This window comes from Lissotriton helveticus, chromosome 9 (assembly GCF_964261635.1).
Source record: "Lissotriton helveticus chromosome 9, aLisHel1.1, whole genome shotgun sequence".
NCBI classification, from domain to species: domain Eukaryota; kingdom Metazoa; phylum Chordata; class Amphibia; order Caudata; family Salamandridae; genus Lissotriton; species Lissotriton helveticus.
Genome location: NC_136070.1, coordinates 1,043,524,243 through 1,043,545,609, shown reverse-complemented (window position 1 = coordinate 1,043,545,609; position 21,367 = coordinate 1,043,524,243). Strand labels below are relative to the sequence as shown.

Here is a 21,367-nt window from a genome sequence, read left to right as displayed (position 1 = left end):
GAATGATAAAAGAAAGGGAGGATACATGAAAGAAAGATGGGATGAAAGAAAGAATAAAAGTCTTCAACAACAAAAATGTTCAAAGACATAAAATTGTTGAAAGCCAGTGATGAAAGAAAGAATGAAACATAAAAGAAAGAAAACAGAGAGTTAAGAGAAAATGAGTCAGGAAAGAAAGGATAAATGTAAGGAATAAATAGAAGTAGTAAGAGCAATGGCTGAAAGAAATGGGGATCACAGGAAATAAGAACAAAGTATCAATGAAGTAAAGAGAGAGTTCTAAAATGTAGAAAATAATGGGAAAGGGATAAAATGAAGTAAAGGTGTAAGATAGTAGTAGAGAAAGGAAGGATTAAAAAAAGTAAATATGATAGCAAAAAAGGGAAAAATGTGGAAATAAAAATTGGAACTTGTGGAATTACTAAAAATAAATTGTCGAGGTGGAGGAGGCATTTTCTTTTTAGAATGTACAAGCTTTTTTGAAGAATTAATGAGGAACTCACCTTGTTGTTGTAAGTGGATAGGGGTGGGCTACCATACTTGACCCCCTATGATAAAACTCTTTTGGATTAGATGAATATGTGTGACTACCTTAGAATGAGTAAGAGATGAATATTTCACCTTCTCTCACTTATAGTGTGTGACTACAGGGTGCCATGAGCCCTCCTCCATCTGACCCAGATGACCCAATTTTGGGGTAAGGGGATGTGAGCTAGTCTCAAGAGCATGTGTAATACACAAGTGAGGCATCACACCCACTTTGCATGCAAATGATGCATGTTGTTTGATGCTCACGTGTTATGAGTGGGACTAATGTCCTAGTGGCTCTATCATAAATTGCGTAGTTTAACTTATGGCATTGATGTTTTAAAGGTACTTAGGGACCAGACAACATAAGTTGGCACCAAAGGTCTGACCGCCAAAAACTTGCATACGCAGTGGATGTATGCCAAGGGAGGATACCATGTTCCCTCCTGAAAAATGCCATGGACTCTTTTGAACCAACAGGCAGAAACATGTTGACGATTTGAGTGGTGATGGGGTGCTAGTTTCCCTATTCCCACAGTATATTTTTTATATTAACTGGTCCCCTATCAAATATAAAGGTCATATTGGTTGGTGTATCACATTGGTTTTTACTTTATTTTCATGGATCCATAGTTAGAGAAAAGTGCCTTCTTGACTCCAGGGTGTAGGCTTGCTATTTATCCAACACGGTTTTTGTAAAGCGAAGGGAGTCCTATGATGCAGAATGACACCTGAACATGACATGAAAGCCAATACTAGGCTGACCTAACATGAGCATTGTGCATAATGTGCTGATTGAATAACTTTGAAGTTTTTCACTCGGTGGTTCATTTTTATGTATCAGTCAGCAACTGGAGGTTAGCTCACCCTTTAGGCCCCGTAGCCTCGACTTCCCTACCATGGATAGCCTCCATGGTAATGTGTTTGGATGCCAAATGACATCTGCACAGGACTCTTCCTTTGTTCCCCGAGTCAGCCAGGCTCAAATTTCAGTGGGGAGGGAGCTGTCCTCAGATCTGTTTTGAAGTATTCAAAGAGGAGGGGCCACACCTCTGGGGTGGTCACTTAGGCTCTGCAAAAGAGGAGAAGGGGTTCTCCCTCTTCGATTTAGTCAGAAAGGGACACTGTGGGATTGTTTGCAGTAAGTTACACAGGATATGCTGCAAAGGTTGATAGGATAACCCATGGGAACTTTTAACCCATTTGTCCCTCCCTCCTGCAAGCTGGTACTAAATATAAATGTAAAGAAAAAGCTAGGGGGGAGCACGAGCAACACTTTAAAGCAGCGTCTCATGCAAAACAAATCTAAATTGTTTGAAACCTGTCAAGACATACTCATTAGACATAAATGAGGCCTCCACCAAACCCACTACTAGGTTGAGGAAGATCAGAAGACGACTGAACCTTCTTTCTGTGACATGAGAAAATCTCTGAAGGACTGGACCTGCTCTATCTTTTACCTTATATAAAGAAGTGGTTTACAAGAGTCGTAAGGATGGACTTATGTTCAAGCCACAGGCACACAACAAGCTACAGGAGGCCTTTCCTGCAAATGTCCTGCTGAACAGTTCCTACTGGTCCTGCTATTGCCCTCTGCTGGGGTGAGTCCTGATCCCAAGTGCTGTTCTTGAGGTTCTGGAACTCTTGGTTGTGTCTGGCTGGACTTCTCACATCTCTAAGAACATGGTACTTAGATTATTTTGGGATCCAAAGACCTTCGAGGAACGGGACAAACCTGCCAAGCCGATTTGACTGGGGTGTGTTGCCCTGTCATATTCAAGGTTCTTCATTCTGGGCCACTCCGCAGGAGCAAATCGAATTCAGTGGGACCTTGTAGAAAACGTATACTTCCTTCTAGAGCCCTCTTTGGCTACTGCCTGCAGCTTGCCCAGCTGGAATAATCTGTGCTCCCAAAAAAGTAACTAAGTGTGAACGAAGAAATCTTCTGTATCCGGTTGGTGAGGGACCTTCTTTGGGCTCAAATCTTGAACTTCTCCTGCTAGGGTAATTTCAACCAAAAACCAATAGCTTCACCAGCAACGCATCCAATGGTTATCTGATCTTGTGGAGCCTTCATGATACAGCCTGCTGCCATGCCCTACTGAAGATTGTGGACATCTATTTTTGGTCCCAAGGTAAATCTTCTAACTAAGTCGAACCTGATTTCTGTATCCGAGCAGCTCTCCATTGCGATTGACTTCAATTTGCGTGTTTGACATTAATGCTTTTTTTGCTATTTTTATTGAAAACTTTACAAAATCATATCTTTCATCATATCACAATTTACTTTATTTTTCTAAATTGGTTGAGATTTTTATTGTGTTGTGTTTCGACTTTAATACTGTTTTAGTACTCGATAAATACTTTCACAATGCCTCGAAATTAAGCTTATCCACTCTGTGACATAGGCACCAGGGGGTTAAGCACAGGTTAATTTAGAGACTTTAGTGGTTCACCTTGAAAAGGACTGTGTTTGTTGCTCAGGGTGGATAGTTAACCCCCTTGTCTAACAACCTAGGGGCATATTTACAAGGAGTTAACGTCACCAGAATGTCACCTTTTCTATCTTTCTGATAGCTTTAACTCCTTCTCCTTATTTACAAGGCAGCGTTAAGCCGCTTAACATGGCTTAATACCGCCTCGTAAATAATGCCCCTATTCACGCAGCACTTAGCGTGAAGGGGACGTGCAATGGGTGTTGCAGTGGGCATTCCACTGCTACGCAAAAAAACCCACTATAACAGAGGGGTGAGAGGATCAGGTCCCTCTTCAACCTCCCGCTCAGACTTTATTCACAAAAAGAAGAGGGAAAAGAGTATAGTGATAATAGGTGTCAAAGAGTGAATGAAAGGGAAATGCACCTTGCTTTAAAAACTGCCCTCACACACAGCAAGCTGTGTCATGCTTCATCATAGGGCTGCCAGCACACCTTAGTGTTTACCCAACACTGGAGGTGGAGCAATAGGGAGGGGAAGACAAAACAATGTACAGTGTTAAATCAAGGGTGAGAAATGGTGCAGAAAAAGTGATGTGAAAGCTGGTCTCAGGGAATCCTTATTACAGTTTTAATATTAGGTCCCCTGTCCTGTATTAAAAGATATAGAGAAACTAGTGGATGCTAGGTAGAGGACCTTATAATGAGACTCCACCTGCTCCACTCTGATTGGGTGTCGACATATTTCAGCTGGCAATTGACAATGCCCCGACTTTCCTCAGGACTCTCACTCTGTGACCCTGGGTGCTCCTCCTCCCTTCTATAAATTCAGAAGTAAAAAGGGGTGTCACCTTTCATGGAGCCCTTCGCATGTGAAGGGGAACCGAGTTTATATAAGTCTAAAACTCGAAATGGCGGGGGAGGAGAACAGCTTCCTATTAGCACTCTTGCTTGCGAGGTAAGCTGTTGCGACCATTATCATCTCTCCGGTCAGCCTACAGTGGACAGGAGAGACGATAATGATCGACAACAGCTTACCTCGCAAGCAAGAGTGCTAATAGGAAGCTGTTCTCCTCCCCCTCCATTTTGAGCATTGTCAATTGCCGGCTGAAACATGTCGACACCGATGCAGCGTGGAGCAGGTGGAGTCTCGTTATAAGCTCCTCTACCTAGCATCCACTAATTTCTCTATATCTTTTAATCCTGGACAGGGGACCTAGCATTAAAACTGTAATAAGGAATCCCTGAGACCAGCTTTTACATCACTTTTTCTTCACCATTTCTCACCCTTGATTTCACACTGTACGTTGTATTGTCTTCCCCTCCCTATTGCTCCACCTCCAGTGTTAGGTAAACACGGAGGTGTGTTAGCAGCCCTATGATGAAGCATGACACAGCTTGCTGTGTGTGAGGGCAGTTTTAAAGCAAGGTGCATTTCCCTTTCATTCACTTTTTGACACCTATTATCACTATACTCTTTTCCTACTTCTTTTGGTGATTAAATTCCTCTACTACGCCCATTGTTTTTTGACGCCGACCCATATTTACAAGGTATGGGGCAGTGCCAAAAATCTTGCAAGGGAATAACCTGGTCCTAAGCAGGTGATATGAAGAGAAAGTTTTATTTATCCCCGTATTTTGCTCTTTCCACATGTGCAGCATTCAGCAAACATAGATATAGCGAATCGCCTGAAAAGATTATCACCTTCCTGCACATAAACAATTGCCACTGTAGCACAGGCACTCTAGCAAAGTGTGGCTAGGGTGCCTGAGCTGGTGCTGGCATATTTTAGTGCCAGGGCTAGGGGTAACGCAGGGGTGGGCCGCATTCTTGTGAATATGGTCCATCTCTGAACTTTTAAACTGTCGGAGCAACGGCATCACCAATTTTGGCATAACACCACGCTCCGCTAGTTTCTTGTAAATATGCCTCCTAATTTCTTACAAGCTGCACCTAACTTAGGTCTACAAAAAACAGTAACTATTACAGAAAGTGGGAGAAGTGCACCACTACTTGCAGTTGTAACAGCCTTCACGTAGAAAGACAAGTTTATTTAAGTTGAAAAGGCAAACAACAATTCAATAATTTTCCCAAATCCTGCACATGCGTAATGTGTGCAATGCCATTGTAAGTCAGCAATAAAGGTAATGCTACGCATTTAAGAACGTAACTTATGACATTGTGACTAATACATACAATGGATAAACATGTTTGTGAATCAGCCAAAAGCTCAATTTGTATAGCTATTAACTAGGGCTGTTGTGGCTCTGCCCCTAAATGTGACCTTCTCTCTTCAAATGATTGAGGCAAACAGCGCATTTCCAGTTGTTTTTTTAAAATGTGGAAGACTTTAGAAAGATTAATAGAAAACGTTCCTCACTGAAGGACCAATGAACATTCACAGTGAATATGAGCGACCAGTCAGAGTTCGTCTATAAGAAAGTAAATATTGGTCCTTTTCAATGTCCTTTGGAATTTGGAAATGCCTGAATTACTGTTTTATCAGCTTTAAGTCGTGTTCAAATAAGTGACGCAAATTATTTTTACGCACAATACATTTATTTTACAAATCCCTCCTGAACAGTCACAAACATCAAACATGAAAACTCAAAAACAGTCACCAAAGCTAGCAGCTCAGTTACTGAGTTTGTAGCCACTACAGCCTGTTGTTACTTGTTTGCCAAACATTCTCAGAACTTTACAAGCAAAGGAATGCTTGTCAATACTGAAAAACAAAACGCTAATGTTGTAAAAAAGAAATAATATTTTTACTATCAGTTAATATGAAAATGAAGCATATACCATACACAAAAAGTAATCTGTTATTTTTCTTGCAGTTACTATAAAGATTGATTTATCTGCCCAGTATTAACTTTTATTTCCATGTTCCGACTTGGGCAATGCCGAATGTCTTTACCATTCCATTTCAGCACACTGTGGGCCAGCTCATATACATTTTCTCTGGGTCTGACAATTTCTGTGATTTTTTAGGCAATCCTGTATCTGTAGCAAGCACGTTTTCAGTGACACTTGCAGCGATGACCAGAGCAAAAATTAAATGTATACTGGTGTGGTGACCAATACAAATATAACATTTCAGACTAGTCAGTAGGGAAACATAATGGTGCATGAGTGATGCTAAATTACATGGCAGTTGGAACCAGTGAAAAACGTTTGTGATCCAAACTGTCCCATCTCACATTAGCTTTTATATTCCCAGCCATTTATATGGTGACGTTTTGACTTTCTTTGAATATCTTGATTGTAATCTGTGTTGTGACTAATGAGCGCCTATATTTTTGCCTAATATGATATTTTCCTAGTTCTGTTGGAGAGCTCTTCTGTTAGGACTTTGCTGTGCTATTCCATTCACCCATTGTCAATTTCCTTTGTGACCTGGTGTGTCTAGAACTAGCATAGACTAGGCATTGCTTTAAATTATAATAGCTAGAATCTGGTTTATAGCAATGCATTTAACGTAATTAGATGTCTTTGGTCCTCTTTAATACTTTTGTGATAGGAGGCAGTAGGAAGTCCACGAAACAAGGCCTGACATTTATTGGGTAGGTGATAGTTCCAGCTCTGCCATGTTTTCCTTACATTCACCCTTACATTTAAGAGCAGAGCTGCCCCCAGATGAGGAGATAAACTGGATTTGCTCCTTCCTGAGTGGCTGCACCCAGTCGTCAGCCTGACTCACTTCCCCGCGGACGCATTCAACCTCATCTTCAGAGTTCCACAAAGATCATCACTCAACCCCCTCTTTTAACACCTACAGGAACCCACTCGCCAGCATCATCCGCACCCATGGAATCAATGCCATTTCCTATGCTGATAACTCCTAGTTCAAACTCCCCCACTCCAATAAGACGCCAAACACAGTACCAATTTCTCCACCTGAGTGACCAAAGTCACCAGATGGATGAAAAACACAAGTCTCAGAGACACCTTGCTCCATGACTCGATCTGGTGCCCTGCCAAACTCAGACCCATATCCTGGAAACCCATGCAGAGAATTTCAGAATAGTAATCAACAACCAACTCACTATGACCAGCTAAGTGAACGCTGTCTCTGTCTCCTGCTTTCACACACTTAAGATGTTCAAGAAGGCTCCTCACCAACACTCACAGTACAGTCACGTAAACACTCCTCACCAGAAAGCCAGACTATGGCAACACTCTGTGCTGGAATCAATGCTAAGATGACCAGAACACACCACACTATACAAAACTCTGTGGCCAGGCTTGCCCTCAACCTCACATTCCTCAAACATCAGGCTCCACCTCAAAATACTCCACTGGCTCCCAGTCCACAGATAAGCACTCTTCAAACTCCTTATGCACACAAACAAAACCTTGCACAACATTGGTCCCACGTACCTTAACAAAGGCATAAACTTCCCCAAACCTGCCAGAAATATCCGCTCTCAGACAGACTCATATTTACCCATACCCACTGTATAAGAAGAACCAGACCCTGCGATTGTGCCTTCTGCTTCACTTCTAAAACCTGGAATGACCTAGCCCTGCACATCAGAGCCTCCTCTTCAATTCTTGAATTCAGCAAGAAACCGAAGACATGGCTCTTCACCTAGCCCGACCCTGGCTCGGCCCATTCAGCTCCTGTTTCCATGCCAAGATACCCTCCTGATGAGTTGTGCACTATACAAATACACATAAGGTTGATGGTGAGACAGCTACTATCACACCAGCTGAAGACGGCTTATCTTACCCTGCCCTTATGCCAAGGTTGCATGGCCAAGACTTGAGGGTAGTGCAAGGTCTAGGAGGGGAGTGGACAATTTGGGTAGCCAGGTTTAGGATCCAATAATGAGTAACAAAAAGTAAACATTTAACAATGGAAGTTACATAAAATGTTTAATCTGTGACAATAAAGCACAGCTTTAATACAGATTTGCATACATAACTTAATGAAGTCATACAATAAGGTGACATCAAAACAGAAATATTGCAAAAAAAAGTTTTTGCTACTGTTTAGCTTTAAGAAAATAGCATACTGGCTAATTCAGCTCAATTAAATGTGGAAAATTTTGCAGAACATCCATGCAGTTCTTTTTTTCGAAAAGCTTAATTGTAAAGAATTTTCATTGAAGAGATCATTTCAGGCCTTCTTCACCAAAGGCGTACGTGACTTTCGAAAGGCTCTGGTGTTACCTTTCCTATTTATTAAAAGTAGGATCCAGTCGGAAGCATTTTCAAGCAGGTGAAACTGTTGGGATACTTTCCCAAAATGACTGGGTTGCCCTCCATTCTTATCTCATCCATTTTTGTTCGAACATAGCGTGTATTGTTGGATTTGCAGAATGTGTCGTCAGTGATGGATGTGATGTTGTTGAACTGTAAAACAGAAAAATGGATTTGTTAAGTCATGCTTGAATTAGTAAAAAAACCACTCACTTGCTGCAATTTGAAAGGAGAATTGTACCACACACATTTTCAGAAATCACCATCTGGCACTGAAATGCAAACATGATTTTTGCGAGGTGGAGCAACGCAGTGGATACCTCATTGGCTTCAGATTAGTTCAATTTACAGTCAGATCATTTTCATATTCTCTGTCTAGTTTATGTGTTGGGTTTTCTTTGGCCCTTTTTCAAAATGCCAGTTAAGAAGCAGTGTAATAGCCATTTCATCATTACAATCTGACATACGCCCTGATTGTAAGTTATGTAGAAAAGGGTTGGATATTTTACCACACTGGTAAATACCATTCCCCCGGGATAGGTATTTCTCGAATGTGATATGAATGAATGGTATTGTATTGTATTGTAATTGCATTTATATAGCGCTTACTACCCTTGACGAGGCATTGAATCGCTTTTCAGTGAGTAGCACGCTACTCTGGAACCCAAAAAATGATTAGTGATGAATTAGTATAGGTAAATATGAGATGAATTTGAGCGGTGGACATGTGAATCTGTTATGTGGGTTGAAAAAGATAGTGGAGGGATATAAGAGGGAAGGACTTGCATTTTTTATAGCCCTTTGTACCCCTGATGAGGCATCAAAAACAATTTTCGATGAGTAGCACGCTACTCCAGAACCCAAATAGGATTAGTGGTGCATTAGTGTAGGGAAATATGAAATTAATTTGAGTGGTGAACATGTGAGTCTGTTAGTTGGATTGAAAAGGATAGTGGAGTGAATGGATGGATGAATGAATGAACATTCTGTCCTACTTTAGTTTGCCATGAGAACAGTGTCTTGGCGTAATTGAAAAGTAAACTCCTTTCCAAGTTTTTGACTTGGAAATGAGTCATAACATGAAAAAATGAACAAATTCCACATATTTTTCCCTTTTCCCGGACATTTTACCCCATTACATTTCCACAGGTTTGACCTATTAGATTCTAATATGGTAAAACTGATATGGTGTGATAACTGTTACACAACTTGTAATTACGATCACTCTGCAAACTCCTCTTTGCAAAGGGATCAGAATTTAGTCCTAAACCTGTAATCCAAGCCTATGCTGTGCTCATCTCCTGAGCAGTCTATCTGAAGAAACACATTTAGGAAAGCATCAAATTGATAGGAAATCTATTGTAAGAAGGAATGAAAGGTAGCCTTGCATCAGATTACTGGATCACATGTAACTAATACCCCGCTTACCACATTATTAGGATACACAAAGGACCTTGAGTCCCCAATCAGACGGTATGTTTCACTGGGTCTACGCCTGGCTAAACGCAGGTTGTTCTGCAGGTGGGGAAGAGGAGGGGCACCCAAATTTAAGGAATGGCTAAATGATCCTATATTCTGCCAGGAGCAATTAACTATATCTGCGGAGTTGATGCCACCTACGTCCCAACCAAGGGATATTTGGGAACCCCTGCGAACATATCTGCTGGAATGGTTCGACACAATAGAGGCAGAAGGTGGGAAGACAGAGAACCCACAAACAACACAACAATGAACAGGAAATACACAAGGGGCGGTTGGAGGGACAACCTTGGGAAACACTGGGTGTGATTAAGAATGCACAAAAGATTCATACAAGATGTAACTGGGTATTAAGCAAATTAGAAGTACATAGGTGTTAGACCTGGCACCATTGGCATGTATCTCTCTTCCATTTTTTGCTGTTGCCTCCTGTATTTTTGCTTTGTTTTTATTGGTCTAGATGCTTTGGGCACTTTGCCACTGCTGTTCAGTGTCAAAGTACAAGTGTTCCCTATTGTAAATTTTTGTAATGGATTAGTGACTCCATGATTGGCTTATTTGATTTACCTGCCAGACCCTAGTACAGCGCACCATGTGTGCACAGGGCCTGTAAATCAAATTCTGCTGGTGGGCTTGCAACACTGGTTGTTCCACCCACAGAAGCAGCTTGTAATGTATGGCTCAGGCCTGCCATTGCATAACCTGTGTGTAGTCTGGGACTGCCATGTAGACCTGGCAAGTGCACCCACTTGCCAGTCCCTAAACCTTCCCTTTTCTACATAATAGTCACCCCTAAGGTAGGCCCAAGGGCAGGGTGCATAGTATGTAAAAGGTAGGGCATGCCCTGATGTGTGTGGCATATCCTGATAGTGAATTACAGCCTATTTCATTTTTCACTATGGCAAGGCTACCTGTTCCCATAGGCCAGAATGGGCAGTTTTATTATAAAACCATATAATTCTAACTGACCCAGGGAACAAGGCAGAAATTTGAGTTTAGTATGCCTGAACTCGGAATGTTAAAATACATCTTTTAGTCAGGGTGATTTTACATTTTGTGTTTGAAAATACCGCTTTTAGAAAGTAGGCATTTTCTTGCCTAACCATCCAGTTACCTCTGCTAGGTTTGTGTATTCCATGTCTTGGTTGTGAGTGACAGGGGGCTGGAGAGGACCTTGGCTCCAGCAGTCTGATGTGTCAGGGGTGGGCTGAATAGGACTTGCATTGAATAAAGAGCAGGGGTGGAGATTTCCTTTCACTGACCTGAGCACTCATAGAATAGAGAGTAGGGGGAGGAGATTTCCTTTCAGCTAGCTGGACCAGGTCTGCTCTCAATCAATGCTGTCTCCACCTCCTGCCAGGAAGCTGCACCCAGGAGGACAGAACTGGTTTTGACCCGGGACAGACATTCTCTGCTTTCAGAGAACAAAGGATTTTGCAGTATAAATATTGGGACCCAGACCCCAGAACTTTAGATCACTTCTGGGAATCAAGACATACCTTTGCCAAGGAGAAGAACCAAGGAAGCTGAAGGAGGAAACTGCCCCTTCGATAATGACTGTTTGGGGTTGACCTGCAGTGGTTACTTTATTGCCAAGGAAAGGAGAAAAGGAACTTTGTTTGTACTTTAATCATCTTGAGGAAGATCTTCATGGGCTTGAAGTTGAAACCGACGCATCACCTTCCCTGCGACCCTTTTGTTTGTATTGCGTGATGCATCCCAGGTACTTTGAGAGTGAAGTGTCACATTTACCATCTACATTGAACTAAGCTATTTCTACCATTTTAAAGTCATATTTTTATTATAGTATTGTGGATTTTTGTCGTTTGGTCTTTTGTTAAGTCTAGTAAAGATGACTTATTTTCTAACCAGGTGTGGTGTCCATTTGTACTGTTTTCACTGTATTACTGTATTTGTTCACAAATGCTTTACACACTGCCTCTGAGATAAGCCTGTCTGCTTCTGCCAAGCTACCAAGGGGGTGAGAAGGGGTTATTTAAGAAGTGTAGTCCCTCCCCCTGACTAGAAGCAAGGGTCCCTATTTGGACAAAGGTGCAAACCATTGCCAACTAGAAACCCCCATTTCTAACAATAGGGTAAATGATTAGTTGAGGGCATCATGATTTTATCAACAATGCTAATAATGTGTCATGTTGTAAGGCTGATTCGAGGTCTGGGTATGGGAATTTACTGCTGGATTTTTTTTTAAAGAAAGAAAGGTACAAGACAAAGGCGGTAAGAAGTTATATAAACAGAACACTTCAGGCATAATCTAGAATAAATAATATTGAAAGGTGTATTTCCTCACAGAAAGAGGATCTGGCAAATTTATGACACTGCAGAACCTTTAAAGAAAATATCTGTTTCTTAAGCAAATAAGCACAGCATCTAACAAGTTAAGAAATCTACTAATCCTTGAAAGTAGTAGATGCAAGTTGAATAAGCACTGCCAAGTGGCTGACCTTTTATTAGTGAAAGTACGTACTAATTAAAGTGCAAGCTTGTGTGAGTGTCTAATGCATGTACAAGTGGCAAATGCAGTAGGCGAATGTAGGTGTTTATGGATGCATCATTGAGAGAGTGACTGGCTGCATTGAAGGATGAATGACAATGTCTGTGCACTCTCTTATTTATTCATCCATTTATCGACCTTTTGACTTTTAGCATTACTTCACTAAATAATCCAGACAACCACACACACACACACACACACACACACAATCACCCTTCGAGAAGCACTTTAATTAAAAAAGCACAACAGGCCTACAATTCTACCAAGCGCCTAGAATAGTGCAATCTCTATGCCGACAAGGGAGATGATACTGAAGAACGAGAATCTCGGCCATCATTAGATAAACAGACTGTGTACTGTTAACCAATGAAAATGATCAGTCAACCTCAGAGACAAGAGAAAACAGGAAATCATTCCCAAATTTGTGTCTTTAAAAGTGACACTTTGTGACCTTGTCCATAACATTTTGTGCTATTATCTGGAATTTAACTTGGTGGCAGACAGTCTAGAATTTCTCCTGACATTTGACTAGAGTCTCATATGTTTTATTTTTAATATTCTGTTTTTGAAAGATGTTTGCCTTTTGCATGCCATTTTATTTTCTGTAGGACATTACACACATTGCTTTTAAAATAAAATTCACAAAATGGTATGCAATGGGCAGCACTTAAGTAATGAGACATGCAAAGTCATAAACACTCTGGGAAGCGTAAACATAAAAACATGGCACGTTACACCTGGTAAGTACCTAAGTACCGTAGAATAATGATGATTCAGTTGTGCATGCAACCCAAGACTGCAACAACCTCTTAGTACAGAAAAAGATGGATGCTGGGCGGCATCCTTCAGCAAAGTTGAAAAGAGCAAGAGGCAACCAGCAACTACCAGGCATCTACAGCAGCAGATGAGAGGTGAGCTGGAGCCTGATTTGCAAGTGCCTGTTTTTGAAATCCTAGAGTGCTCTATGCAGGGTAGAATGTTCTTTGAGCAGCTGCAGAAACTGCCTCTGCTGTTAGGGGTAGAAGCTCAGGTGGGTGGTGTGGGTCTTGTCTAGGATTGCACTGACAGTAACTATCATGATGCATCTGAGGTTCATCCTCTCCACAGAGACTCCCTGTTTACATGACCTTTAGCACCTCTGCCCACACACTGTTTATTTCTTTATATGTGCTATATGGCCTACGTTTCTTTGTAGACAGCAAGAGGGTGCCATTTCTCTAACATCTAGGGATGGACTACTGCTTTGGAATTCACCTCTCCAAAATGTAAACCTGGGCAATACTCCCGTCAGCTGAACAAAAATGTAAAAGTCCCTCTGCTTTGCTTTTAAGATCTTGTATTTTTCCTCTCTTGGCATCTTGGCCAACCTGCTTTCATCATATACTTCCACCCGCCAACTCCACTCGATAGGTCATCATCTGGCGGTTGTTCCCCAGGTAAGGAGGGTACGTGCTGGTGGGCCTCTTTCCGCACACTGGCAGTTAAACTCTGGAACTCACTTCCTATACACATTTGCAGCATTGTTAATTACCTGACTTTTCGTAAGGCTATTAAGACCTACCTCTTTCCTCCACTATAGGCATCTTTCTGTCAATAGCCTCCGCTTCTTTTTGCTATTAGCGCTGGGACGCCCCTTTGCTGGGGCAGCTGTGCGCTCTATAAAACTACATAACATAACATAAAACAAGTATTAACTGAAAGAGGCGGACCTAAAGCAACCAGTGGCTGAGGAAGGCTTACTCAAACCCCTTGTATTCATATTCATGACAGCAAGTACAGTATATCACCTGATCCAAGAAGATCAATATACATTCATAATTAATTTTAACTCCAACCAATTCACAACATGGCATTAAATATAGTACAATGGCCTGAATGCCCCTTTGGATGCCAATGGCCTGATTTAGGGTTTGGTGGGCCGGTACTGTCTCACAAATATGGAGGATATCCCATCCTCCTTATCACAAGTGCTGCAGGATATAATGCACATATAATAAGGTGGATGGGAAAACCCTAATGTTTGTGATGTAGTAACTCATCCGCCAAACTCTAAAACATGTCCCAAGTACCTAAGTTAGTTTTGGTGATTTTAGAAAATCATTCCGTTTTTGGAGATCATGGTAATTCTATTTAAGAATCCACCGGTAGAATTTTTTACACCATACTATTCTTAATGGTGGCGGACATCTACCACTGGATTCTCTTGTGGATTTAGTAATTCCTTTAGGAACTGGAAGATTTTCCATTACTGCCCAATTCTAAATCAGATGTGTAGTGTACTTACTTCTACTTTAAAAAATGGTATCCATTGTAATATGTTCTCTGTTTCTATATGCACTGTCTCTTCGGTCTGAATACATAGTGGGGGAACTAGTGGAACATGAAACTAGGCTATTGCTAGTGTTTAGAATTGGTCAAGAGGTACCCTTTTGTAAAGTGCGGGTTAAATTGAAATCAAAGACATCAAAGGTACTTCCAGATTTGCTTTAATCCAGGATAACAGCAGCTACACTGGAGTACAGCTGTCCACACCGAAGCGCAACTGTTGAATGAGCTATTCAACAGTTGGAGCCTTGGAGTAGACAAGAACTTGAAGAATGCAGCCTTTGAAAATGCACACTCACAGGGCTGCGCATGCTGGTATGATGACACAGAACATGGAATACAATAGTAATAATAAACATAGAAGAAATACATATGAATAAACAAAAACACGTTACCTAATAAAGTAAATGTAACACTTTACATCATCTCCTTTTTTTTATAAACAATGAGAAAAAAACCTATAAAAGAAAGTTAGGTTATGACATATAATAATCTTTAAATCTGACAGGAACAGAACAATTTCAAGATGATCTAACAGAGCCTGGAGAAGAAGGTAAATTGATGATGGTAGAAGTATGAGATGTGGAGGTGGGATGGAGAGAGTGCTAAAAGTTGTCAGAAGAAGCGCCCAAAGGAAAATGTGAACAATCCTTAACATCTGCAAGAGTGTGTTTGAATGAAATAATTTTGTTGGCGTGTTCAGGTAATAATTTAACCACAGCTCTCTTGTACCACCACCCCTTTTTTCCAAAAAAAAGAGACCCTTTAGAGGTTTTTAATAATTGAGTGGGAGCAGAAAACTTAGAGTCAACTTTTTTTTACTTTGCTGGGCTTCTTGCTCAAAACCCAATCACCAATTTCAAAATCAACGAATGAAGAAGAATAAGAGGAATCAAAATGTTTTTTTGTACATCTTGTCTCAAGACATTTTTTTTAAAAGTACTCTGTCTTGACAGGCTAAGCATGAGTTAATAGTATTTTTCTTAAGTAGCTTGATCCAATTGGGACAAATGTTTCTGTTGGGATCCCTTTTTTTGAGTAGTCTATAAGGAGAAATCCCTGTAGTTGAATGTGGAGTGACAAGGTAGGACAAGATTTTTCTTCTTAGAAAAAGTTCAACATCAATGTTGCAGGCCAAGGCAGATTGAATGCCTTCCTTAATAAATCTGTTCATTTTTCCGATGAGACCATTTGAAGAAGGTGAATATAGAGCAACCTTGAGGTGTTTGATATCATGAATGACAAAAAATTCTTTCATAAGTGTTGAACAAAAATGAGAAGCATTATCAGAAACAATTTCTCTGGGTGAGCCTTCTGAAAGAAACACTTTGGTTAGAAAATTGATGACTGAAGAAGTATTTGGTGTCTCACAAAAATCACGGTCTACCCACTTAGAATGATAATCAATCAGAGCAATAATGTAACGTTTATCACAAGATAACAAATCAAAAGGTCCTGCAAAATCAATTGCGAGTTTAAACCAAGCTTCCTCAGGAACTTGTACTGGATGTAAAGGAATTTTAGTGGTATTCCAATGCTTATCTGACAATAAACAGGTATCACAGTTGTTGATCCAACGAGTGATATCTTTATCTAGAGCTGGCCACCAAAAATGCTCCTTTAGTTTCCTTGAGGTGGCACCTATGCCCAAATGTCCTTCATGTGCTCTTTGAACAAGCTTTGAACGAAGGGACATGGGAGGAACACATTGATCACCACACATTATGATGTTGTTGACAAAAGAAAGTTCATCTGAAATCTGAGCATATGATTTCAGAGGAGCAGAAAACAAACGCTATTTGGGCCAACCAGAAATTATCACATTCTTAACAGCTTTGAGTGTAGAGTCATTGTCAAATGCCTGAATCAAGTTCGAATGTGAGAGTGTGATGGGGAAATCTTCAATTGAAGCAACAACACATTCCACATCATCGTATTTGGAGCCTAGGATATATCCAGTAGAGGTAATCTAGAAAGGCAGATGTCGCCCTGAAATATGTTGCATGCTAAAGGTATATTCATGCAGCCTTGAAAGAATATGAACCAGTCTTGCAGGCGCTTTGCCAGTGCTGTTGCCATTGAGTAAATATAAAAGTGGTTTGTGGTCAGTCAAAAGAATAAAATGAGAACCCCAAATGAAACTTTAAAACATTTCTACGGCCCAAGAGCAGGCAAGGGCTTCCTTCTCGATAGTGCTGTAATTCATTTCAGCAGTATAGAGAGCTCTTGATGTAAAACCTATGGTATGCTCTTTAGCATCAATCCACTGGCAAAGTACTGCACCTAAACTACATTGACTGGCATCAACAGAAATGAAACATTTAAAACCAGGGGTGAAAGAAGACAAAGCAGGTGCTTGAATAATGACCTTTTTGATAAGATTAAAAGCAATATCAACTTCTGGGGACCAAATAAATGCAACATTTATTTTTTAACAGGACACACAATGGTTGAACAATTTGAGAGTACCCCTGTATATATCTTGAATAATATTCAGTTATTCCTAGAAAGGATCTCAAAGAATCTTTGTTGTTGGGAACAGTAACACAAGAAATGGCTTTGTTAAAGAAAAGTTTGATTTGATGCCTTTGGCAGAAATGCAGTGTCCCAAATAATCAACTTCGGTCTAAAACAATTAGCATTTATCTGTGCCTAAATCGAGAAAGATCTTCTCTTAGAGTGCGAATGTGTGCTTCCTTGCTTTTTGAGAAGATAAGTATATCGTCTTGATAAGCTTGTACACATTTAATGTCTTTCAATAAACAATCCATAAATATTTGAAAAACACTGGCCAGAGAAGCCAGACCAAATGGTAATCTCAACTATTTAAATACTCCAAAGGGAGTATGAAAGTGGTTATTTCTGAGAATTGTGACGCTAAAGGGATTTGATGGTATGCACTACGGAGATCAAGTAAAGTGAGGTAAATTGAACCACTGATGCCAGCTAATAAATCCTGCATCTTGGGAAGAGGGTGACAATCAATGATTATATTTTGATTACGTGAGCGAAGATTGGCACACAGGCGGACACTGGAATCTTTTTTCTTATAATAACAATGGGACTAACCCATTGGGATGAATTAGTTGGTTCAATAATACCATCCTAAACCATTTTGTCTAGTAACTTTTTTAGATCATCCCTTACACTTATAGGAGTAGATCTTAGCTTGTGTGTGATTGGTATGGCACCAGGCTTGAGTTTAATTAAATGTTCAAAATTTAGAATTTTGCCTATGGAAGAATTGAAAACATCAGGAAATTCAGAAATTATATTATCAATTAATGGTTTCAAGTGTTTAGTAACTAGAGAAATGGACACCTCGTTGAGCTGGACTTGGTTTTCTGACCCCGGTACCAACTTCAAACCCATTTTAGCAAGATCTCTCCATCCAATAATATGTTTGCCTTTGATAACAATAAACATTTTTGTGTTAATGTGTTTACCCAAGCAAGTTAGGTCAGCGTAAAAGAAACCCAGCATATCTATGTCTTTGTCACCATAGGCTTTTGGTATAATGTCTAAAGATTGGAACTGAACATTAGCAGCCCAATACAAATCAAAAAGTGAGTCAGATATGATGGTGACAGGTGCACCTGAATCTGCCATCATGTTGATAGATCTATTATCAATAGTGACTTCGCAAAAAGGATCTTTTATGTGTTCAGAGCTAACCAACTCTTCATTTGTATCAATAGAAAAAATAATCTTTTCTTTCACAACTGGAGGAATTACATGCACAGTTTTAATATCCAGACTCTGTAAATGCGAATCAATCGAAGGGACATTAGGATCAGGTTGTTCATTTGAAGAATTAGAACTAACACGAACCAATTGTTTGCTCCTGTAAATAGTATAAAAGTGACCTGGTTTGTGGCAATTGGTAAACCTCTTACCAAGAGCTGCACAAATGGGACTATTGCCCAGATGTGTCTTGGAACCGCATCTGTAACAAATAATATTAGTTCTCTTTTGAAAAGATTTTGCAAACTTGTTTTTAACAGCTATAGCATTAATCACAGATTCATTTTGCACTAAATTGACAGGGAGACACCATCTTTGCGATACATTTCGAATAAATGATGGCCTTCTCAATACTTTTAGCCATGTCTATAGCCTCTAACAAGGTTGGATCTCTACAACTTATAATACGCTGGTGTATTTTTTTATGGTACCAACTATATACAAACTGGTCTCTAATGGCCATGTCAAGTGAAGCCCCAAAATTGCTGTCCGCAGCCAAATTTCTCCACTGTCTTGTTTGGATCTTGTTTCCGTTTCATAAAGTTAAAGCGTTCCAGCATTACATTGTGTTGCTCAGGAAACTTTTTATTAAAGTCTCTGCACAGCATCTGTGTAAACATTCCAACCATCACCGTTTCCTGGGGGAGCAATGGAGGCTGGGAGATTGTCAAATATTTGTCATCCAGCACTTCCTGAATTATTATATAATATGGCTACTTTGTGTTTTGGAGAATATTCCTCAGCATCAAGTGCAACTAAATACCTTTCAAAACTGTGGAACCACGTTTTCCACAATTCTTTTGGTTTACCTGGGACCGGAAGAAAGTGGTTTCATTATCGATTTGATAAAAAATTGTAAAACCAGTTGAATGTACACAAAGTCAATGTTGTAAAATTGCAGAGTGAGACTAGTAAAATGAATGTGAAATTCTCCAATTTAAGTTTGTGTAGAAGTAAAAATATATTTTTTAAATGTCTTTTAAATACCTTGTATTTTCCGTTTTTGAATTAGTGAAAGTGAAGATGAAAAATAAAACAGCTTCAAAATTTTAAACCGATCGTGTAACGAAGAAACAGCTGAAATTACCATTGCGTAAAGATTAATTGCTTGTTGACATGCGATGAAATGTGTGGCTTTCAACTCACGTTATAAATCCTTCAAAGATGGCGGCACTTAGTGTGATTACCTCATCAAGTTTTGTTGAGCATGTGACGTATGAAGTGAACGTACGGGGAAGACGACGCGTGTTGTTTGAAAAATCAGGAAAACCCTCTCAATTCAATAAGAGGCGATGTGGGGGTCACAGCCGGTCCAAGAAAGGAGGCTCAGTGACCGCAGAAGGTGCTTAATCCAATGAGCAGCACTTGACCCACATTTGGAGGACACTGGGTGAAGAGAAGAGGTGAAGGATGATAATCTGCACAAAATGAGTGCAGCTGCTGCCCGCTCGTCGCCAAATGTAAAGTGTGGGTTAAACTGAAAATGAAGACATCAAAGGTACTTCCAGATTTGCTTTAATCCAGGATAACAGCAGCTACACAGGAGTACAGCTGTCCACACTGAAGCGTAACTGTTGAATGAGGTAGTCAACAGTTCGAGCCTTGGAGTAGACAAGAACTTGAAGAATGCAGCCTTTGAAAATACACACTTGCAGGGCTGCACATGCTGGTATGATGAAACAGAACATGGAATACAATAGTAATAATAGACATAGAAGAAATACATATGAATAAACAAAAACACGATACCTAATAAAGTAAATGTAACTCTTAACACCTTTTTCCTTCTTGACTGGCTACATCTCTGTCAATATATTGTGCCAATTACATGGCCCAATTGCAATCCCTGCCAAGCAGTGCTTAAGTTTTGCTGATGTTTGCTGGCGGAGAGCACTGGCACTCATATTTTGGATTGGGTTTTATTTTTCATCATCAAACTTTGACCCAGAGGGAGCCAAAAAAGGCAAAAAAGTGAGACAGAAGAAGGAAGAGAAAAAAACAAGTGACAATGAGAGAACGCATGGCTGAAAACGAATCTGCAATTTGTGATAAAGATACAGGAAGAGCAAGCTGGTGGAAGAGACATGAGGTGCTATCCAAACAAGGCTACCATGGTATTCAACAGCGCCTGAGGAGGGCTCTTAAGAAACTTTCGGCACCAGTGTTATCCTAAGGATTTTTGGGCCCCCGGGCAAGGCATACTGTGGGGGCCACTGTCCATAATCACTTTGAATCTTATTATCGGCTTTCGAGCTAGTTGTATCCCGCATAATGCCAAACAAACTTTCATGAATGGGTTTCATGCAAAACGGTTGCGATATGTCCTTCTGAAGACCCCAGAAATCCTTAAGATGACGCTGAGCAAAGAGAGACAGACGTAAAAGTAGGCAGAGAAAAGAAAAGAGCTTCAAATATAGTTATGGACAGAGGTGAATTAGAAAGAGAAAAAGTTTACTTTCCCAGGGGGTCTCTTAGAAGGTAGGGACTTTGGGCAATTGCCCACTTGGCCCATGACTTAAAACGTTTCTGCCCTGCACTTATTGTTTAAGCACCGCTGTGGTCATGTTACAACTTACATTGATGTCAGGCTGTATTTTAGTCCTCTGTTTCTCAGAGGCATGCAAGCCTTTAGCTCCTACAATTCCTGTGACGTTCCACTAACTGACTAAGATATAATTCGCCTTTGCAACTTCAAACCGCTGTAGATTGCTTTAGAATAGACTTTGAGAAGTAATCTTTACTGTATTGCACAGTACCTGGAGGTGAAGTATACGAAGGCTCTCTGGCAGGTTAAGTGGCACGCTTTCAAGGGAGTTCTCAGCCAAGTAGAGGTAGGACAAATTATTCAGTTTCTACAAACAAAACATCAAAGAGAAAACAACTTTAAATACATCAAAAAACATTCAGAAGCAACGTCTTACTTACTTTTAAGTCCACCATAAGGCCTGAGGAAAAGATTCATAGCAAGACCTTCATATGATGGATGGAGACATTAATATGACATTTCCAACATTACACATACACATAAAATATACCAGGCAGAGTGCAGCTCAATGGGACAGCAATGTTTCTATTCAGCACCACAAAACTCCATAGAACGTTGTAGCATCTTAACATAATCATACAGTCAAGCTTAGCT

The 21,367-nt window shown here is 40.3% G+C and overlaps 1 protein-coding gene across 3 annotated transcripts in view; it reads right to left on the bottom strand.

Annotated features, from left to right (window-relative positions):
• Window positions 1-7,824: 7,824 nt before the first annotated feature.
• The window catches only part of OGN (osteoglycin), a 52,793-nt gene continuing 39,250 nt past the window's right edge, over window positions 7,825-21,367 (bottom strand). For all 3 annotated transcript variants that reach the window (XM_078661393.1, XM_078661395.1, XM_078661394.1), the window contains exons 6-7: window positions 20,985-21,080; window positions 7,825-8,321 (exon numbers count right to left, since the gene is read on the bottom strand). In XM_078661393.1, the coding sequence (XP_078517519.1) occupies window positions 8,151-8,321; window positions 20,985-21,080 (267 nt within the window). In that variant the 3' untranslated portion in view covers window positions 7,825-8,150. The remainder of the gene's footprint in view (window positions 8,322-20,984; window positions 21,081-21,367) is intronic.